Source organism: Carettochelys insculpta, chromosome 1, assembly GCF_033958435.1.
Source record: "Carettochelys insculpta isolate YL-2023 chromosome 1, ASM3395843v1, whole genome shotgun sequence".
Lineage (NCBI taxonomy): Eukaryota > Metazoa > Chordata > Testudines > Carettochelyidae > Carettochelys > Carettochelys insculpta.
In genome coordinates, this window is record NC_134137.1 from 82,656,097 (window position 1) to 82,679,394 (window position 23,298).

Here is a 23,298-nt window from a genome sequence, read left to right on the forward strand (position 1 = left end):
CGCAAAGCTGTGTGGCCCTCCCCAGTGCTCTGGCTCCCTCCACTTACACAGAAGCAGGGGCAGTTCCCTGACCTGCCATGCTGAGAGAACAGGCCTCAATTTCATTGGTTTAAGAGCTGGATACCTCCTGCCAGCCGTTACACCAATTAAATTGAATCTTGGCTGGAGGATTGGCAGGCAGGGAGCTGGAGGCTGAGCAGCAGGAGCTGCAGATGGCTGCTTAAAGAGCCACATGTGGCTCAGCAGCCCAGCTGCCTTTTTAAAATGGCAGCACTGGGAAAAAAGGTGAAAGAACGCAGTTCTGCTGCATTCTGCTGGAAAAAAGGCCCTGATGATGACACACAGAAAAGGAGATCTATAGCGATAATAAAATAATAATAAATTGGAATTTTATATATATATATATGTATCTACCACTAGATTCAATCTGCCTGATATTTGGACTGTAAGATCTTACAATCGGGGCTATCTGTTATGTGTACTGGAAAGCTCTGAGTATAATATTTCAGATAAACAAATGATCAAAAAACAACAGCAATAGTAATATAAAATAATACTAGTAGTAAAAATAACTACCATAGATCATAACAATACCACACTGCTTACAGCAAGCAGTCAGTAAAGAACTGTAAAAGCATTTATTTTAACATGCTCTGATATATTGTTAGTTACAAAGATCATACAAACAAATGACCAAGCGCTGTCCAGCATCTTTTATTTAATCTCAAGGACAAACATTAACATGGAATAAAAATGTCACAAACTGTATGTTTTGCAATGGGCTTTTTTCTTTTTTTGGACTTGATTCTTTGCCCCCTTTTTTTTTTTGATCAGGGAAACAGTTGCCCTTGACTTCAATGGAGCAGTATCAGACTCTGAGATACATATTTTTCCATTGACAGCTAATCCTTGTCTAGGGACCATTTTACCTTGACCTCCTATTTATACAAAAGTTAATCGCGCATTGTACTAAACTAATCAGTCGCAGTCCCCCTGTATTTAACAGGAGCCGGTGGAAAGGCTTTAGAATTTCTACCTTATCTGGATTTCTCTGAAGTTTGATTAATCTCTCATTTACTTCCAAGTAACCAGCTTTTCTACTATACATGTAAAAGATTTAGCATGGCTGCAAACGTACCGGTTCAACATTCTATTTGTGTTATTATGAAGTTCACTGTTGATTTTAGAGCTATCTGCATTAAAAGAGAATATTCTTTGATTTCAATTGAATTCAAAAATTAAAAAGACACAATCTATGTGCAAATAAAAAATGAGAGGTTCTCCTGTTCCCTCATGTCTCTCCATGGTCTCTAAGTATTTGCAGGACTGAAAACTTTTCAAGTTGGACCATGTATGTGATTTTTATCCACCTATGTCACATACTCAGGTGTGCCATGAGATGCTCTGATGCAGCTAATAAGGGAGCACAAACGCTTTGATAGAATATAGAGCCAAGATAGTTTATTAATTGTTATGCCTGTGTGCACAATTTAGGGTCATATCTCCTTTTTTCAGTAGTACCGTGGGCTGACCATATGCTGAGCCTAGCAGCTTACTTGGCTAGTCAAAAAGTGACCCCTGAGCCGTTAATGAGGGGGTGGAGCTACTGAGGCAGAGAAGGGCTTTATAAAGCCTGCCCCTAACAAACCAGAGGAACTAGCAAACAGGAGCAGCTAACAGGGGAGTTTTGCGAGGGAGTCCTCCAGGCGAAGGAGGAGTCATTACATGACCCTTGGGGTAAGTTTGCTGCCTGTAGCATGTGTCTTTGTGTTGCAGTGTGCTCTCTTCCTGCCTGAAAGATGTTGTGTTATCTGTTTGTTTGGAGGACCACATTCTGACCATGTGCTGAGCCTAGCAGCCTGCTAGGCAAGGTGGAAAGCAACCGCTGAGCCCTTAGCGAGGGGGTGGGCTTATAACCAAAAAAGTGCCACCATGGTTAAACAATAAAGTAAAAGAGGCAGTGAGAGACAAAAAGTCATTGTTTAAAAAATGAAAGTTAAATCCTAGTGAAGAAAATGGAGAGGAACATAAACTCTACCAAGTGAACTGTAAAAATATAATTAGGAAGGCCAAAAAAGAATTTGAAGAACAGCTAACCAAAGAGTTTTTTTAAAGTATGTCAGAAGCATGAAGCCTGCCAAACAACCAGGGGGACTGCTGGATGATCGAGATGCTAAAGGAGCACTCAAGGATCATAAGGCCATTGCAGAGAAACTAAATGATTTCTTTGGATCAGTCTTCACGGCTGAGGATGTGAGGGAGATTCCCAAACCTGAGCAATTCTTTTCAGGTAACAAATCAGATGAACTGTCTCAAATTGAGGTGTCATTAGAAGAGGTTTTGGAACAAACAGATAAACTAAATAGTAATAAGTCACCAGGACCAGATGGTATTCACACAAGAGTTCTGAAGGAACTCAAATATGAAATTGCAGAACTACTAAATGTAGTTTGTCACCTGTCATTTAAATCAGCTTCCGTTCCAGATGACTGGAGGATAGCTAATGAGACATGAACCTTTAAAAAGGGCTCTGGACATGGCAAATTTGCAGATGACACAAAACTACTCCAAATAGTTAAGTCCCAATCAGACTGTGAAGAGCTACAAAAGGATCTTAATAAATTGGGTGCTTGGGCAACAAAATGGCAGATGAAATTCAATGTTGATAAATGCAAAGTAATGCACATTGGAAAAAATAATCCCAACTATACATATAAAATGATGAGGTCTGACTTAGCTGTTACCACTCAAGAAAGAGATCTTTGACTCATTGTGGATAGTTCTCTGAAAACATCCACTCAAACTGCATCAGCAGTCAAACAAGCTAACAAAATGTTGGGAATAATTAAGAAAGGAATAGATAATAAGGTAGAAAATGTTATATTACCTCTATATAAATCCATGGTACAGCCACATCTGGAATACTGTGTGCAAATGTGGTCACCCCATCTCAAAAAAAAGACATAGAATTGGAAAAGGTTCAGAAAAGGGCAAAACATGATTAAGTGTATGGACCATCTACCATATGAGGAGAGATTAATAAGACTCAGACTTTTCAGCTTGGAAAAAAGACAATTAAGGGGGGATATGATAGAGGTATATAAAATCATGACTGGTGTGGAGAAAGTAAATAAGGAAATTTCATTTACTCCTCACAACACAGGTACTAGGGGTCACCAAGTGAAATGAATAGGAAGCAGGTTTAAAACAAACAATAGGAAATATTTTTTCCACACGACATACAGTTAACCTGTGGACCTCCTTGCTGGAGGATGTTTTGAAGGCCAAGATTATAACAGAGTTTAAAAAAGAACTAGCTAAATTTGTTGAATATAGGTCCATTCATAGCTATCAGCTAGGATGGGCATGGAGGGTGTCCCTAACCTCTGTTTGCCAGAGGCTTGAAGCGGGCAACAGGGAATTGATCACTCGATGATTACCTGTTCTGTTCATTCACTCTGGGGCACCTGGTATTGGCCACTGTTGGAAGACAGGATACTGGGCTTGATACACCTATGGTCTGACCCACTATGGCTGTTCTTATATTCTTATATTCAAGATGATAGAATACACACAAAGCTGGACAAAGAATACATTATATATATATATATATTCAAAAAATAATTGTCCTCACATCTTAGATATACTTACTGATATTTTGCAGGAAATTCAGAGAGTAATTTCCCACAGATACCAGCTTAGCACAGCTCAGAGCGACTTCGGTTTGACTTCTTTTGGCTTATTTAACATAAATGATTGCCCCTTGTCAATAAATGGGAGTATAAAACCCCTACCCTAAAACCAGTTAATGTCTGAGGTCTCCATTCATTGGAAAAGTCCACTCTAATATCAGGTCCACAGATACCAACATAATACCTGCTCCATCTCCATGAGCAAATAATTTACTACAGAGTTACAGTAAGAATATATATCTACCCCCTTCCTTGTAAACAAACATATCAGGTGAGACTGTTATTTCTCAGGAGATTGTTAATCAACTGCAAAATGGTTTTGTGCTAGGTAATGGTGTTATTTTACTGATATTTGTCTCTGTTATCAGATCAATAATTTTAGATGATAGCACTATTCCGCCTTGTTCTGGCTCAAGACTCATTGATTGTATGGTTTGCTGTCTGAAACATTTTAAAACACACACACACACACACACACACACACACACATGCGCGCACGCTCATGCCTTCCTGAAAACTCTACAACTTTAACATTTTCAATGAGCATCTCCTCTTCTCTGCAGCGGGTGGGTGATCAATTGTCCTTTTGAGGAATGAGAGTCTGAGCAAAAGCTGGAGTTAATAAATGCTCCATTTATTAAAGAGTGGTGGTTTTGATAGACATAAAAAGAAACAGAAATATTTGGCCTATAACTCTGTAACAATGAAGAGTAAAATAATGTGTTACAAATGAATAAGAGTTTATTTGATATGAGTTCTAATCCTGACTAGTTATGAGCTACTTTGGTAGTTCTCGCTTAGCTAATTAGCCTTTACAGAGACAAAAATCCTGATTGAGACCAGAAGGGTTTTTTTTTTGTTTTGTTTTGTTTTTGCTGGAGGAAAGATAACTATTGTAAGGCTTGTTCCAGTTTGCCTTTCTGCCTCTGTTTCCATATGTTGTGAAAATTAGTTAATATGCATAAAGCTCTTGAAAATGAAAACCACTTTATCACTGATTTTCTCTTCTTTGTCCGCTGACAAGTAATCTTAGCCACTCATCTGACCAACCCTCCTCCTTTATCCAGGCTTGGGTCTGTCATGGAATCCCAAGAGGCTTCCTGGTAGAGTTGTATTTTTGTCCAGTGATTGTTAAAGCCCAGAGCTTTGATTCAGTTTAGCTCTGGCTACAAAAAGTTATCATTTTGACCTGAAGTTTATCAATTTTTTTCTGATTTGTCTGAGGTATAATCTTCCCTCTCCCTTCTTTATGTCCCCACTTTTTTTCCTCAGCTCGTTGGTCTTTACCTTACCCCTTGGCAAGCACGGTCCACTCAAGTCTACCCTAAACTTAAACTGGTGATTGATCCCCCATCTTATCTTTTTTCCCTCCCTCCAACAGATTTTGCTGGTAATATTGTGACAAAGGTATTGGTAAACTTCTAGAATTTGTATTCTTTATATATGCTTTGAATCAGGGCTGGAAATCTAAAAAACATAAGAATCCAAAGAGACTTCATTATCCATTTCAGAATGTACCTACAAAGGAATTGCCTCTTTAGGACACAGTCTTTTCTTTACTAATAGAAGCTGGTTGGTATAAGGGTGCAGCAGAAATACAGTAGCATCAAGTATGCACAGAATATGGGCTACGAAATAGCTTGCACATGCAAGGTGGGATAGGTTGGGGGTTGAGAAGAATTGCACAATGGCACCCAATTTGCAAGTACTTTAAAAAGGGGCACCACTGATAGCTGAAATAGATACACATTCCAACACAGACTAGCCATGATTGCATCACTCTTGCTCACCTGAAAAGAGATCATACTCCCTTGGGACAGTGGTGTGCCAATGACTGTGGTAGTTGGACATCCATTTGAGCTATCTCAAACTCTAGCTAGGAACTATTTTCAATCGTATGCAAAAGTGTGCTTGGATCCTCCTCCTCCCATTCTAATATATCTTTAAATAGTTTTGGGGATTTTCTCCTAAATTTACATAATTTTACACACTTCCCATTAAATTTCCCATGCTTTTATCTGATTTGCATCCCATCTGAAATGTTGGGGTTGAGAGGCCATTAGGCTAGCTAGATGCAACACACAAAGTTAAATCCTACTTAGGAACTGATCATTTTGAGCTTCAGAAAAAAAATAATGGAAAAACGGGGCTGTAATAGACATTCTCACCTCGCGTTAGCATGATGAAGCCAATTCTCAGTCAGGGTAATTGTGGCTTTGTAGGTTACAAGGCAGCACAGGAAGTGGAGAATGTACAGCTAGGGACCAGTGACCTTTCTGAATTTGTTTGAAGAGAATTTCCCAGTGAAAAGAGGAAATCTACATGAAAGTTAATACAGCTGCAGACATGACCATTTAAGGATGCATTCCGTCATGGAGAACCCAGAAAGCTGTATGCATAGGACTACTCTTCATTCAAAATGCCCAGCTAATCTCTAGGCATTCAAGAAGCCTCTGAAGAATTTCTGGGTCATATTCTCTGATCAACTCCCCCTACCCTGTGGCCTCAGGAATTCTCCCTCACAGAATGGATAATCAAAAGGGAATTCTTTGAGCAAAACATTAGAGTTTCCAACGCATTATGCCCCAATGAAAATGCCTTATTTTGTTTTAAGAAGGAACATTTGGCCTCTCTACTAAATAGCTCTCCTTACAAATCAATAAAGGATTCAGCAGCCTTGCACAGTTGGGTCCTGTTCTCCCACAAAAATTCAAAAGATTTATATGAAATATCGTATTTCTTGTTTGCAAGGAATGCTAAGCCAAATGGTCTCACTCTGTAGCAACAAATATTATTTTACAGGTGATAGTTTATAAACTAAAGCAAAGATTTAAAAAAAAAGGTAAAATAGCAAACAGCAAAAGGTGGTTTCCTCTAGGGATAAGATGCATAACAATAAAGGAAAATAAAAAAAAAATCTGTAATATTTGGAGTGTCTACGCTCCACTCCATCAGCTGAAAAGCAAATGGAAAATTCCACAGTGAGGGCTTCAGGCCATTGCTTTCATTTTGATTATGTCACCGTACTTTCCCAAAAGCATTCTCTCTTCTCTGCCTCTGAGGCAACCACTTACATCCCTTCACCTGGCCACCTGTGCAAGGGACTTGCAGAGAGAAGTTAACCCTTGGTACTCACTATCGAAGAGGTGCTACTGCACCTTCTCACACATTTATTAGAGGTGGCACAGTGAGTGATATATATTGTTAAACTTGCTCAACACTTTCCAACATTTCCCCTCCACCATTTTCAGTTGCTTATCATTTGCCAGATGTCAATCATTTGAGCTGAAATTTCCCCTACCCTCTGTCATTCCCAAAAATAGCTGAAAATTTGTGTAATGACAATAATCAAATTTGTGGAAACCTAGGACTAAATGAAACCAATTAATGCCAATTTTATGGACCTGAATAATCCTAACCAAATATACACAAAACTCCAACTGATTTAAATCAGTCACTAAATATTTGCTCAGCAAACAGTGATTTGTTAGAGTACTTAAAATACATTTGCAAACAAAGACTGGTGTAGAGAGAAAATGGAGAAATGCTTTTTTTGTAATGCATTATTATGATCTGCTTTAGAAATTCTTTCAGCAAAATTCATGTGATGTTGAATCTACTCTAAATTGAATGTACTGCAACCAAGCATCAGAGAAAAGAATTGCTCACTATCTGATCATGATTATTCGTAAGAGTTAGACGAACATGCAGATTTATGTTGGACAGCCTCTTTAGATTAAAAAGTGTGAAACTTAGAAGTTACCCCAGGGAAATTAAGCCTATCGAAGTGCTGCATATGCACCACAGCACTTCATTAGTAATCTCCCGACACCCTGATTATCATGTCCCCTTCAAAGTTGGGGGCTAGTCTAGACACAGCCACAGTGAAATGGACAATGGTTAAATCTGTGATGTAAAGGAATCATAAATATCCAGATTCCAGATACCAAAAGCTAATGCTCTTGGAACTTATTTTTTATACCTCTATTAAGAAAAACGATGGATGAGGCATTGAATTGCAACTCAGAAAATCTGGGTTCAATTATATGTTTCTGTCACAGGCTTCCTGTGTGCCTTTAAGCAAATGATTTTCTCTCTGTGCCAGGGTTTCCCATAGTATGCATGAGAATAACAACAGTGCATCCTTGTCATCTATTGCGGCTGCACATTATTTAGGGTTATTGCTTGTGTGTATTATTTAGTGACAAGTATATAAAGTTCTGGTCTTGGTCTGGGTCTTCAGGCACTACTTTAATACAAATAATAATTTGATTGCTGGATCTCTGACAGAAGAAAGGGGTAAAAATCAGCTGAACATAAATAAGGACTAGCATTTACCTGCAACTATCTTGATGGCACCTTAATTCTTGAAGCAAAACAAACCCTTAGGAGAAAGTCCAAATGCAAAGGTTTATATTTATCTGAACCCCAGGGGAATAAAAATATAATTTGAAAGAAAGTTAAAAGTGGTTTGACTCTTAAAAGTTAAGATTTAAAGATTCCTTGCTTTTCTTTATTTATCTGTGATCACTAATAATCTGTGATATTTGATATAAATAACACCAGCAGGCAGAACTGGTAAGTCCTCTAAACCACATCTTTGAGTATGAAGGAATCGATAAAGGGCAAAGGTTTTTTCTCCCCAGTTGTGGAAGATGGTTACTGTGTGAGGGTTTTGGTTCCTGTGGTGTGCTGAAGTCATTACTGGTGCCACTCAGGTTGCTGTACCTCTGTGATGTACTGCAGCTGTCAATCAGCACATCCTGTTAGCAGCTGTGTATTTTCCCTTCTGCAGTGCGACATTTATTATTGATGTGCCATGAAAGACACACATAATTAAAAACCACATCTTTTTTTTTTTGTTTTAATATGAACTACACAGTCATTTACCAGGTGTGATGCAGAATGAACGTTTTCCAAAATATAATTCGGAAATCAGGAATCATTTTAAAAGACAATTAAAATCACTATAATATCACAGGAAAGTCTAGCAGACTTCCATTTGCAATCATGTCATACAACTGGTTAGAATAACATGAATCTCTTTGAGTTGTGTGGTTTCTAACAGTGAAATCTTTTGGCAGAAAATATATTGTCTTTATCTTTTTACTTTTATTTTCCCCATCAGCATAACATTTGTTTTGTTATGAAAGGTGTAAGTTCAATGTTTTTGGATCATCTGCATGTCACACAATAAAAAACATATTTAAATGCAGATTAATAAATAGCTAATGTAGACTGAAAGAGGAACCCAGAATAATTCATTAAAAGGTAAAGAGAAAGACAACAGAAACAACCTGCGTACAAGCACAGATAAAAAAGATTGGCACTGTTCAGTTATTGAAGAGAAGACTAAATGGGAGCTATATGATCATGAGAAGTATGAAATTAACAGACAGGTTTTAAAACAAGCTAAAACAAGTACTTAGTCACCCAAGGCACAATCTGTGAAACATGTTGCTACGGGATGCTGTCAAGATCAAAAATATATTTTAGATTTAAAAAAATAAAATAAAAAAACTGGATAGATTCATGGAGGCTAGGCCCATCAACAGGTATTAACCAAGATGGGTAGGAATATAATCACATGCGCTGGGTATCCATAAACCTCCAGCTGCCAGAAACTGAGAACTGACAGCAGAGAAATATTACTCAATATCACCCTGTTGTAGTCATGTCCTGTGAAGCCTACAGCATTGGCCACTGCCAGAACACAGGATACTGGGCTAGACAGACCAGGATAGCCATTCTTCTATTCTTTTATGACAATCCAGACATTGGTGTATGCAGATATATGCTGTTTTCTCTACATTGCATCACAAGGATCTTCACTGTTCTGAGAAAACTTCCTAGGAATGTGTTTGGTGGGGGAACAGAGACTCTGGCCGTGTCTACACATGCACGCTACTTTGAAGTAGCAGCGCCAACTTCGAAATAGCACCCGTCACGGCTACACATGTTGGGCGCTATTTCGAAGTTGAAATCGACGTTAGGCGGCGAGACGTCGAAGTCACTAACCCCATGAGGGGATGGGAATAGCACCCTACTTCGAAGTTGAACGTCGAAGTTGAACGTGGGATCATAAGCTTCTGGAGGCAAAAGATAAACTTGGGGTCTTCTTGCTGAAGCTACCAGTTAACAGAAAAAAGTTCTGCTTTGCAGTCAGTGTATGCCTTTGTCATTGTAGACTAATTGTTCACTGATTTAGATGGGTGTTAGGAGGATAGGATGATAAAGTATCCACATTATGAGATAATGTATGTTATCTCAGGACATTAAAAATTTAGGAAGTTGGGAAGTGATGAGACAGTCTCTGATTTATATTTGGGATCCCCCGTTCTTCTTATATAGTAGCCTCACAGATAGGACTGTAAGTGAGTAGCTGCTTTATTTTTAAGTATGACTCAGTATTATGATTCAGGTAGACAATCAAATTTTATTACATAAGTAGCTTGTACTTTAAGATTTACAGGAGTTCAATTATATTCTCATTTGGCTTAGATTTTGGGAAGACAAACCTAGTTTTCAAATACATATGGATCTTCATTTGATTTAATATTAGCTAAAGTCTTGCCTCTATAATATCTGACATTATTGAACCAACAGATTGAATTATGGCCACACTGTTCTCTAGTGCAGAATTAAAAAGGTATGCAAGTTTGTTAAAAATAGCAAAATGGGGAAAAGGGTGATATTTGGGTGTGAACCATTTAAACACTCTGGCTGTGTCTACACTGCCCCTCCCTTTTGAAAGGGGCATGTAAATGCAGAGGATTGAATATGCTAAGGAGATGCAGATATGAATATTCAGTTACTCATTTGCATAATGGCAGCCACTTGCTGCATTGACAGTGCTGCTTTTGAAATGCTAACTAGCCATGTAGATGGGGTTCCTGCAAAAGGAAGCCTCATTTATGAAATTACCCTTCTTCCCAATTTTTTCTGTCCCATTTCTTCAGATCTATAGAAAGGCTCATCACCTAATAAATCATTTAGTTAGTCTTTAAAGTGCTACATGACTGTTGTTTTGTTTTGTTAGAATACAGACTAACACGGCTACCGCACTGTTGCTAGTTATTAGAAAACAATAGCTAAGTTCACTCAGCTGAACAGAGCTAGCATGCATATGACATACACAGATCAGAGCAGCAAACTCACAACGTGTGCTGCCCAGGTCTTTGAAAATGTTGCCCTGTGCCTCCTAGAATTATGACATACACAGCAGACTTCAGTTCTATGTTTTCAGACCTTTAATGTAAATCATGAACTTATTACATAAAGAAAACCTGAGAGAACACATTTGCTGTTTATCAGCGTTACATGGGAAAAGGTAATGTGCAAATGACCACAACCCTGTGCCTACATTTACATCCAATGAGACTCTCAAATGTAATATATTAAAAGATATTTACTACTATAGAACGGTGTGCTTTCAACAGAACAAGAACACCCTACTCACTTGCCATTTAATGCAGCCACTCCAACCGTGCTTCTGGCAATTGACATACTTGCCACAAATGTCCACTGCTGACTTTGTGGGTCCCACCTCTCAACCGTGTTTAAATAGCTCCATCCATCATGGCCACCCACTGCATAAATAGGCCCTTCAAGTACTGTAACACCTAAAGTAGAAGAGAGAAGATAAAAGGTAGAGTTTTATTTTTCTTACAACTACATTCATAATAAATATTTACCATAACAAAGTCAAGAAGTCCCTGTATGTCCCTGTAATCCTGGTTGAATATGATGCATAGCAATCATCTCATCTACTCCCACCTTTGTGTTATTTTTTGTGCTATCTTGCAAATAGGCTGAGTCCTTAACCTGTCATCAAAAAGAATAAATTAAAAAAAAAAGAAGGCTGAGAATGGGTCAAAATGGTTTCCTGTAGAAAATATCTATTTTTTTATTGAAAACCTCTTTTTTTGAGGAAAAGACGAATTTTTCTGAGGAAATTAGACACTTTTAAATAAGAAATTAATCTTGTCAAAAACCCAGCTTTCCACAAAAAACAGTTATGGTAGAAAAATTTAAACCAACCCTCAGTTAGTGTCTCATATCACTCCTTTCCTGGGGATTTGATTCATAATTCCAAAGCAACAACACAAGAAACTTCAGACTAAATTTCCTCATCACTAATAATTGTTACTAAGGTTCTCTGCTGCAGTCTCCTCTGTCCCATCTCTCCGTTTTCATATGGTCCATTACTTTCTATTTATCAACATAGAACATCATTTGGCAATATGTTGCCATTCACTTTATTTTGTTAGCATGCTGGTGTTTTTCACCCTCTTCTTTGTAGTTGACTAATCTGTTCTATCTTTGAATTTTGACACCTCAGTACCCACTCTATTTTTGAGAGCAATATTAACATCTCTCAAACAAACTCAATTAAAAAAAACTGTATTTACATCTGCCACCTTGTTATATTTACATTGGAGGGGCATCAAATTCTCCCCATAATGTGTCCTCAGAAGAAACAGTCCAGTCCTGGCCCACTGCATTTTAATATTTTGAACCGATAGAATCCTGTATTGTATAAATTCTTCCCATGGTTGTACAGGAATGAAAGTATTCACTGCAAACAACAGATTATTTAAAATTTTGAAATATATTATGTTAATGTCCCCCATACAGCTCATTAATTATAAACAAAATCCACAATTGATCAATTCAGACTGATTTCGATTTGTATCCCACTAGCATGTGATACTAATTGAGTACCAGCTTCCGCCAATTCTGCTCCCACTGGGAAGTAACTTACTCCATTAATATTCCCATGGATATTAATGGATAGCACTACAATGTGTGCAAGTAACTTGAGTTCAATAGAGATATTAATAGAGTACATTATTAGTCAACATGAGCAGGGCTGGCAGAAGCGTGTGACCTGAAAATTTACCCAATGGTCTACTTAGGTGGCTAATTTTTCCATTTTAGGATGTCAGTGGGTGAAAAGTAAAAACAGGTGAATGACTGGAGTTGTGTAATATAACCAGACTGGAAATGAAATAGCCTTCAGTAAAACAATGACTCCTGGTAGTATTTATAGAGAATGTTAACCCACAGATACGTCACTTTTGCTTTTTTCCATATTTAACCATACGGAATAAAACCAGAAAAATACAAAGCTAGTATTTTCATGGGAAAATTCAACTAATTACATCTTCAGACTGCAGGGAAAAGATCCTATACATTATGATTAGTCCCTTTTCATGAAATTATCAGGGCACCATGACAAACTAATGAGTGACATACCAAGTCATATTCTAACTTATGAACTGAGTCATTCATGTCCAATGAATAGAATATTTCACATTACAATGATTTATCTGAGCTCACACGAGCTATATGACATCAATTATTGTTTTGATATTAAACTGCATTCATTACAATTTGAGGGACTGCATACGTTTCCTGCAAATGTGTGTGTGGGGGCGGTGAAGTGGAGGAAGAAGGGATTGTTGGGTTTGTTTTTTCAGATTGAGACAGTCTCTTGAAAAAAAAATTGGTTTGCATAAATAAACAGATGAAAGAAGCAGTGTCACAAGCAATGTGAAAGTAAATGGTAGATCTTTCTAACAACACAGTAAACCCTACCTCTGCTTAGATTAAAATGAAAGGAAAAAAGTGATAAATTCTGCCCTTTAGGCCAGAAATCTGCACATCAAGGGTAGCAGCATGAAGCCAAAACCTATTTAATACAAGAAATGCCCTGCAAGCACATTGGGCTCACACATTGTACAGAATGACAGAAGGTTGTTTTTTTTTTTGTTTGTTTTTTGTGGTGTTTTTTGTCTGTATTTTTCAATGAAAAGTGTGTGAACCCTAAGAAATGCTTGGCAAAGCTTCCTATACTTTTGGCAATGTACTGGGGAGATTCAGAAAAGAAGAAATATGGACAGTCTGGAAAAAAAGATTTAGTTACAGACTTAAGGTCTACCCACCCAGCTTATCCAAGATGTGCATCAAAGAGGAGATTTGATGGCATGATGAGCATAATCTCTGACAAACTTCTTAAGAAGTGCATAGGTTAGTATATTTTCCATCTACTGCTTTCATCCTAAGAATAAAGTTGGTTAGCAGCAGAAGAACTATGTGATAATTGATAACTGTGGGTAGACACACAGATATTAAGTATCAGAGGGGTAGCCATGTCTCTGAAGAAAAAGCAAGAAGGTCTGTTCAGCAAGACTTCTGGGAATAACTCATGGAAACCAGGGAACTGGTCAGCTTCCAAATACACAAGCCAAGGGAGTGTGAGATGTGTGCATCACCCTGGAAAGATAATACCCAAAGAACAAAAAGCCTGAGAGTGGGTGTCCTTGCTGGAGCACTCTGAATTCAATGGGAAATATGGGTGCAGTTTCTCTGAACTGTGTAAGAAGTACTTACATGGGGAGAACATATCTGATCAAAAAAGGGCTCTTGAATGTAGCTGACAATGGTAGAACAAAATCCAATGACTTCAATTTTGCAAACTGATGCATTCAGGACAAGAAACATGGCCTAACTTCTTAAATATTGCAGATAATTAAGCACTGGAGCAGTTTAACAAGGAACGTGGTGGATTTTGAAACTTGAAAACTTTGAATCAGATTGGTTATCGTTCAGCATTATTGGGTGAAAATCCCCAGTCTGTGGTCTACAGGAAGTCAGACTAACATAAGAACATAAGAACATAAGAATGGCCATACTGGGTCAGACCAAAGGTCCATCAAGCCCAGCATCCCATCTGCCGACGGTGGCCAATGCCAGGCGCCCCAGAGAAGGAGAACAGAAGACAAGTGATTTATCTCCTGCCATCCATCTCCTGCCCTTGTTATGAAGGCTAGGGCACCATACTTTATCCCTGGCTAATAGCCATTTATGGACCTGACCTGCAAAAATTTATCAAGCTCTTTTTTAAACCCTAATAGAGTCCTGGCCTTCACAGCCGCCTCGGGCAAGGAGTTCCACAGGTTGACTGTGCGCTGTGTGAAGAAAAATGTCCTTTTATTAGTTTTGAACCCACTACCCATCAATTTCATTTGGTGTCCCCTAGTTCTTGTATTATGGGAAAAGGTAAATAATTTTTCTATATTCACTTTCTCCACACCATTCATGATTTTATATACCTCTATCATATCGCCCCTCAATCGCCTCTTTTCCAAACTGAAAAGTCCCAGTCTCTCTAGCCTCTCCCCATATGGGACCCTTTCCAAGCCCCTAATCATCTTAGTCGCCCTTTTCTGAACCTTTTCTAATGCCAATATATCTTTTTTGAGGTGAGGAGACCACATCTGCACGCAGTACTCGAGATGTGGGCGTACCATAGTTTTATATAGGGGAAGTATGATATCTTTTGTCTTATTATCGATCCCTTTTTTAATAATTCCTAACATCCTATTTGCCTTACTAACTGCCGCTGCACACTGCGTGGATGTCTTCAGAGAACTATCCACTATAACTCCAAGATCCCTTTCCTGATCTGTCGTAGCTAAATTTGACCCCATCATGTAGTACGTGTAATTTGGGTTATTTTTTCCAACATGCATTACCTTACACTTACCCACATTAAATTTCATTTGCCATTTTGCTGCCCAATCACTCAGTTTGCTGAGATCTTTTTGTAGTTCTTCACAATCCCTTTTGGTTTTGACTGTCCTGAACAACTTGGTGTCATCTGCAAACTTTGCCACCTCACTGCTTACCTCATTTTCCAGATCATTGATGAACAAGTTGAACAGGATCGGTCCCAGGACTGAGCCCTGGGGAACACCACTAGTTACCCCCCTCCATTGTGAAAATTTGCCATTTATTCCCACCCTTTGTTTTCTGTCTTTTAACCAAGATCTAGATCGGGGTCGGCAACCTGCGGCTCTGGAGTCACATATGGCTCTTTTAGGAGGCACTTGTGGCTCCGAGTGCTGCCGCTACTGACTCCTCCAGTGGCTCTGGAGGCTGCCACCACTTAAACAAAAAAAACCTAAATTCAGTTGCCCAACATTAAATCAACGGAATTTAGTTTTGTTGTTTAAGTGGCAGCAGCCTCCAGTGCCACTGAGCAGTCAGTTGTGGCAGAGAGCCGTGGAGAAGAAAACTGAGGCAGGGCAGGGAGCCACTCATGATGCATTTGGAGGGAAATGCTAAACCTGCAGGAGAGCTGGAGGTAGGGGCGGCCAAGTCTGCCTCTGCCCGAGCCGCACAGCTCCGCCAAGAAGGCGGAGGAGGCGGCAGGGAGCAGCAGGCAGGAGGCAGTGGCTGCAGAGGAGCTGCACACTGAGGTGAGTTAATCCTGAGGATGGGGGAGCAGAGTCTGGGCCTTAGGCAGGTTAATCCTTGGGGTGGGGGATGGCTTGGGGCTGAGGGGGCTAAACCTGAGAAGGGGGAGCGGCATGCAGCTGATGGGGGTTAAACCTGGGTGTGGAAGGGCGGGTTTGGGGCTGACAAGGATTAAGACTGTCATGGGGCGGGTGGAAGGATGTGGGGGTAAAATTTGGGGCTAGAGGGCAGATTTGGCGGCTGAGGTGGGTTAAGCCCACAGATGGGGGTGACAACTTTCTAACTTTTACAAATCAATGTGTGCACAGTTCTTAAAATGGGGGTGACAGAAAGTGTGCTTTGATGTTATTTATTAAGGACTGTCTTGTATTCACATGCTGTGTGGCTCTTGAAGTATTGATTTTGTTACTGAATTTGAAAAAAAAAATGGCTCTTCTCATTATTTTAGTTGTAGGCTAGTGGACTAGGTCATCATAATGGTCCCATCTGATCCTAAAATCTAGGAACCTGAATGCATTGCCAAATTGTGACTCACTAAGCCACATTTCCTTTGGCTACAATGTACACAGTCTGTCATGTCAAGTGACAGTAGATCTACTAGTTTTGGCTGTGGCTGAAATCTGTCTCGCAGTCACAAGTTACCAATGCTGAGGTTTGGTTTAATTCACGAGTGAGTAGTAAGTGGCCCACAGGTTCACGCAGTTCACCACGCTTAATCCCTGGCTGGCCAATGGATGCTTTATTTACCTCTACGTACACGGGTACAACCTCTTGCAGCTCCCATTGACCACAGTTTGCCATTCCCAGCCACTGGAAGTAGGGGGAAGGAACCTTTCCATCCTGATATAGCAAGATGTAAAGCAAAATGTCTGCCACACACTTTTAAACGAACAACTACAACCACCAGGTTAGAGATGCAAGACAAACTTAATTTTGCCAGTTTAGTATGACTGTGCAGTTATTTAATGAAAATGTTCACTATTCAGTCTTTCCAATATGCTGTAAAATCATCTTTTTTTCTTACTGAGTATGGCTTATTCAGCCAGAAAATAAGAGAAACTTCTTTGAATAATTAATTAGATACACAACTTTATGGAGATAATTTAGTGGACATATAATTCTGATTTGATTGTGAACTACCCTAAGATCTCTCTTAAATGAAGGTTACATCACAGTATATTTTGAAAAATATCATCTCTGTTGTGCTTCAGCAAACTTTTCTGGAGTTGTTTAGTACATCTGGACTAGATGCAAGCAGAATCGAGAGACACCTTCGAAAGAGATGAAAAATGTAAGTATGGATTATTACTACTAAGGTAAGGAACTTTCATAAGGTTCAAATAGTCTAAGACATTGGCTCTCAGCATCTTTAAATGTGTAGCTTTCAGAAGAGTCTATAAATAAAAAAAGGTACATGCAAAGATTATGAAAACAAAATAATTAATTGAAACAAATGGGACTGCCAGCACAGTTAGGAATCTTCTATTCATAGACTAGCAATACATGTGTAGATTAAGTAAATGAATACTAATTGAAACAACACTTCTCAGTTACAACACTTTCCATTTACTAATAATACCTCATTCAAGACACTTGGCTCTGAAGATGTTACTACAGGTGGCACCTTCCTGGTCCAGCACCTTTGGGACCTGAGTGGTCCCAAATGAGATTAATGCCCCCCACTGGCACTCCAGCCACACCTTCCCAGCTCTCCAGCCATGGATCACCACCACAGCCAGACTCTTGGCCCCAGTCCCCAGTCCTATCTCCCTGGCTCCAGGGGGCTTCTGGGAGACACCGGCATTCTGGCCCTAGTACTCCAGGGGGCTGCCAAGGGATGCAAAAGCTCCAGAACCAGGCCCCCACGAGGCTGCAGGGGGAAGCCAATGATCTAGGCCCAATCCCCGATGGGGCTGCTGGAGGACAAGGCCTCAGTATCCTGCAGGGCTGCCAGGGGAAACCAGAGCTCTGACCCAGGTCCTCTGCAGGACTGTGGAAGAGATGCTGCCTCTGGCCCCAGCTGCAGTTTCCCACATGAGGATGTCAGCTGGCTACCCTCTGCCCTAGCTATCTGGGCCATGAACATACCTGGCCCTGCTAGACAAGGGAGGTTGTTGGATCAGAAAGTGCCAGTTTTAGGAAGTGTAACCTACAGAAAGAGGCTGCAGAACTTGTTGAACAGGATGAATGTACATTTTGGCTATTAACTGAGCAGACCTACTTCTGGTAGAAAAATTGATTTTGTGTAACTAGAATTGACTACTTAAACCCCCCTGCCCTTACCTGCCTCAGAGATGTCCTTATTCCATTACATTGCCAATAATTTTCTTTAAGAACCACGTATAAAATGCACACCCTTCATCACACAGAAACAGTTTTGTAAATTGACCAGCTAGAACCTTTAAAAATATCTAATCAATGAACTTTGCAGACTGTTACATTAACAAAACATTCCAATAAAAGACTTCCATTCCCTTCTTGCTTTCTAGTGACCTACACTTAATAATAAACAATATTTTTTACAGATCTAGAATTGAGAACAGCTTTTTAACTAAAAATACCACCCTAACCCTACCACCATGAACTTACCTCCACTCTTAAGGTACAAATAGCAATAGTACAGCCAAATCACACATGGCATGAGGATTTTATCATAGCATAGCTGAGTTTTCAGAAGCGGACGTGGATGGATTGAGGGTGGGGAAAATTCACACACATTAAATTGGGGTACAGTGCAGTTCATACAGAGAAGATTACTAACAGGTAAAATTAAAAATGATTGGGGGAAGGTCCTTGTAGCCAGCTATGGGGGAATTAGAATCTTCTCTACTTAGGGCTCAAACTAATAGGTGGTAGTAGTAGTGGTAGTAGTAGTTGAGCTTTTCCTTGTTGCCAGCTAATGGAAGCTGTGGAAGACAGTGTTCCAGCCCACACTGCTTCCCACAGCTTCCATTGACTGGGAATGTGGGAATGGGGAACCATAGCCACTGGGAGCCGTGAGTGGCTATGGCTGTGAACGCGCAGGTAAACAAAATGTCTGGCAGCACACTAACAGCTAGCCCTAACACACTGCATGCAGCCTCTGTGCCAAAGGTTCCTCACTACTGCATGAAGGAGAGAGTCTGCCAATGACCAAAAATGCAAAGGACCATGTACCTGTTGGGCAGAGCCAGAGCACAGCAGTTTTCCTCACTTTGTTTCCTCCATAGCATTTCCCTCCCTCCATGGACTTCAGGAGTGAAGCTGGTTCTGCTAATACTAATTTGCTGGACTCCTCCATGCACGGGGAAATGCCCAACAAAGGGAAGTGAACGTGTTCTGAATTCCTGTTTCTTATGCCTGAACAGAACCAAGAATCTGGCCCTATGCATAGACTATGCACCTTGTCTTTAGACTCTTGTCTTATTTAGCCCTGTGGTTGAATACCTTTGCATCAAATGGTTACGTTTAAAGGATCCTTGGGCTAGTTGGAACACTTTCCTCTCCTGCATCTGACAAAGTGGGTCTTTGCCCACAAAAGCTTATGCTCATACATTTCTGTTAGTCTATAAGGTGCCACAGGACCCCCCGTTGCTTTTGCAGATCCAGACTAACATGGCTACCCCTCTGATACTTTCTGCTCCTTTGGCCCACCCTGTCAGAGGCAGTTTGTCTTCCCTCAGGCACACTTTCTAATGTAACATATTACACTGGGAATACTGAGCAGATACCAGTTTAATCTTTGTAACAAAAAGTGGGTTGAAGTGCCTGGAGGAACATTAAATGGTACTGAGCCCTCTCCAAATCACTCTTCAACTCCATCCCTTCTCTTCCTGACAATTTTCACCCTCAGCCTTGCTTCCATTCTCTTTCTCCCATTTATTCAATATCAGAAATACAGAGATTCTTTCCAGTCAGCAGCACCAACAGATGCCAGAGGCCCCAGAGAAAGGTGGGAGCAGGGCCTGGCTACATGTCTGGAAGGCTTGAGGCCAAGGGAAGTCAGCCCTCAATGCCATACATATCGCAGTGCTGCTTCCCACATGTCTTGACAGCTGCAAGCAGCCAGAGCAGTGCCACACCAGCATTTCAAAGGGGCATGGTGCTCCAGGACCCTTTGAAATGCTAGGGATAGGGGCAACGGTCTCCTTCACCCTCCCCAGCCCCTATGGGTGGGCCTGTTTCCAGTGCAATGCTGGGAGATGGTACCTAAACCATGTCAATTAAAATGATCCAACTAGCCTGTCATAACAGGTGCCAAAGGAATTCCTGTTCTTCTTGAAGATACAGAGTAACACGGCTACTTCTCTGACACATCTTGATTACAGTCAATAGATATACATCATCTTAGAAGCAGTGCAAGGTCAGCATCAGGCTGCTTGAAGTTTGCAAGCTCTACTTCTCAGATTTAGTGTAATGTTAAATTTAGTTTTTGCACAATCCATACATATGACTTAAATGCAGAAATGGACTTTACAGGTAGAAAATGTAATCTGTTGTTAAATATGTTTATCCTTTAGGCTCTAATTATACAGCAAAACCACATCTGTAGTAAGGAGTAATGCAGAAATGGAAATCCTGACCTTAAAAATGACATTTATTTAAGAAAATGCATCTGTTCTATGTATCTTCAACAACTGACTGCAGATACAAAAGTGTCACTAATAAGGAATACAATCATTTGGGCATGGCCGTAAAATATGCCATAATAGAAACCATGAATATGAATGAAATGTGTTAACCAATTACCTTCATCAAATTATGAAGCAAGTTATTAAACTGCAAAATTAAACAGACAAGAAAGTCTTCAAGCAATAATCTCTGCTATAGCACCACCTGAGCCCACAAGTGCCCTTTCTCCTAAAAGCAAAACCAAATCAGTATTGGAAAATAATACTCTCCTAAAACCAATATTCTTTTTTTCAGGCTATGTCTATATTACGCATTTATTTCAAAATAAGATATTTTGAGAAAGCTATTTCAAAATACCTTGTTTTGAAATAACACAGCTACACAAAAAATGCATTTTGAAATAGCACCAGGCTATTTCAAAATAGCATTTCCAGACACATAGTGCTATTTCAAAATAGTGCTTTTGGCATCATTATGGCTTACTTTGAGGTAGTACTACTCCATGCCTTAATAGCACCTATTTCAAAATAGGCATCATTCCTCCTGCATGGAGGGTTACCAATTTTGGAGTAATGGATCTGCTATTTTGAATTTATTTCAAAATAGCACATAAGTAGTGTAGTCACGTGTAGTTATTTTGAAATAGTGGCTGTTATTTCCAAATAATTGTGGAGTGTAGACACAGCCTCAGTGTCCTAACTAGAGCTCCTTATTTCCTCTTCAGCCCCCATAATCTAGCTTTTTCATTGGTTTTTTTTCTTCCAAATTAAAAGACCAATTCTGCAAGTTGCTGTGTACCTCCTCCATTCGTTCTCACTTGAATTAACTACTTGGGCCCATTTCTGCAATCATGCACTTGTGTAAAGCTACACATGCATATAAAACTATTTGTGGTATCAGGCCCTTCAGTCATAAACTCATTGAGACAGGGAGTTTGTATTCTTACTTGTCAGTAAGCAGTTATGAGTATATATATAAAATTAAATACATTAAACTTAACAATTTTATAGTAACTAAAAGTGAGGAAAGTTTTCCGCTAAACCTGACTGTAACTTATATAGAAGACACATTTCACTGACTAGAATTCTCAATAATTTTAATTTGTTCTTAGAACTTCTTATATACACACATACAGCAGATGAAGATGTCTATAGCATTGTCACTCCAAATCCACCATATATTTTGGGATAAGTTAAGAGGCCCTTCCACAGCACACAAAACAAAATATTTTCAAAGAAAACTGACAATAGCCTAGCTTCACAAACTTTTTGGTTAATTAGTTTTAACTTCTGCTCAAAAAGCAAAGGTATTAAACTCCATATTTTTTTTTCTGTTTTGTACTCCTGATTTCTGGGCAGTTTCTGGGATTAGGAAACATCAGCTGCCTGACTTGATGCTACCCGGTAACAACAAAGTACTGACTGACTTCAAGGAACTTCTCATTTTAATTTTTTGATTTTTTAACAGATATGTTTAGTGCTCTGTTTACATTATCTTATTTCCTAGTAAAAATGAGATCTGTTTCCTCCCTTCCCTCATGTATCACAGTATTTAAATCTTTCAAAGGGCAAGCTATACTATTTTTCAAGTAAAGAAGAGTTAGCCATGAACACTTTCCAATAAGAGGTCACTTGTACTTTCTCTTTGATTATTAGTGTTACTTCCAGGAAGGCATTGCTGTAAAGTATACAGAGAATTTCTGGTATGTTCAATTAGCTAACGAGATCTATAGGATCTGAGTGGTTTATACTGGAAAATTAGAATGGGACTATTAAAAAGCTTTTCTAAAGATATCAAAAAGCAATTTTTTCATTTCTTTTACATGCTCTTGCTTTCACATCTGTTGATCAGATTAAAAATGTACTTCACGTGCATAAACAATCAAATATTTACAAATACTATGTTTATCCTAATTCTTATACAGATAGCTGTGGATGCTGAAAGATAAATAATTCTTTCTAAAGTTAGCTCTCCTATGGCCTTCTTAAATTACATCTGAAGGAGAATTTTACATGGAAGAAATTACCATCTGCCCAGGTGAAGTACAACTCTTTCTGGGGTGAATTATTGTAACTAATTCATAGTGCAAAGGAACACTAGATGACTGTTAGTCAGACCAACACAAAGAATATTGTTCTTTTTTACTTGAGCATATGTCTCAAGATAAAACTCCCTAAGCACCACACTCACATTTTTATTTTCCATTGTTAGTTTCTGACCTCTCCAACATTTTACTGATTTCCACTAATTCTGTTTCCTCCAATTCCCAGCCTTCATCCTGGTCCTGTTTACATCTATAGCCACCTCTCTTGCATAATACCTGTCTGAACAGGCTGAAAAACAGTGATGCATTAAACTGTGGCTTGGTTCAAATTATAAAAAGGAGGCACATTTAATGTTTTTGTAATTTGCAGAAAACATGACCTTAAAAAGGCATAAAATATTCAGAGGGACCCTGTATGATTTTTGGAGCATTACAGACTTCACCCCTGCAAGAGGTCTGCACATAAAACTCCCATTGGGCTTGAAGAGTGTTTGATGTGCTGAAGGATTGGAGAATGGAGCATTAATTGTTTTAGCAAGCATTCAGTAAGATGTTGTTGCAAATGCTTTGTCCTAAGAAAGGTGCTAAGATTTGTCCTCATGAAGGGGTTGAGGCTGATTGAATGAGTTATGAAAACAACCCCCACTTTCCCAAAGGCCAGCAATCACTGTACAGCTGTGTTAAAGG

At 39.3% G+C, this 23,298-nt stretch overlaps 1 protein-coding gene across 2 annotated transcripts in view; it reads right to left on the minus strand.

Annotated features, from left to right (window-relative positions):
• Positions 1-23,298, minus strand: part of KLHL1 (kelch like family member 1) — a 501,813-nt gene that overhangs the window by 38,584 nt on the left and 439,931 nt on the right. For both annotated transcript variants that reach the window (XM_074982861.1, XM_074982860.1), the window contains one exon: positions 11,152-11,314. In XM_074982861.1, coding sequence (XP_074838962.1) covers positions 11,152-11,314 — 163 coding nt within the window. The remainder of the gene's footprint in view (positions 1-11,151; positions 11,315-23,298) is intronic.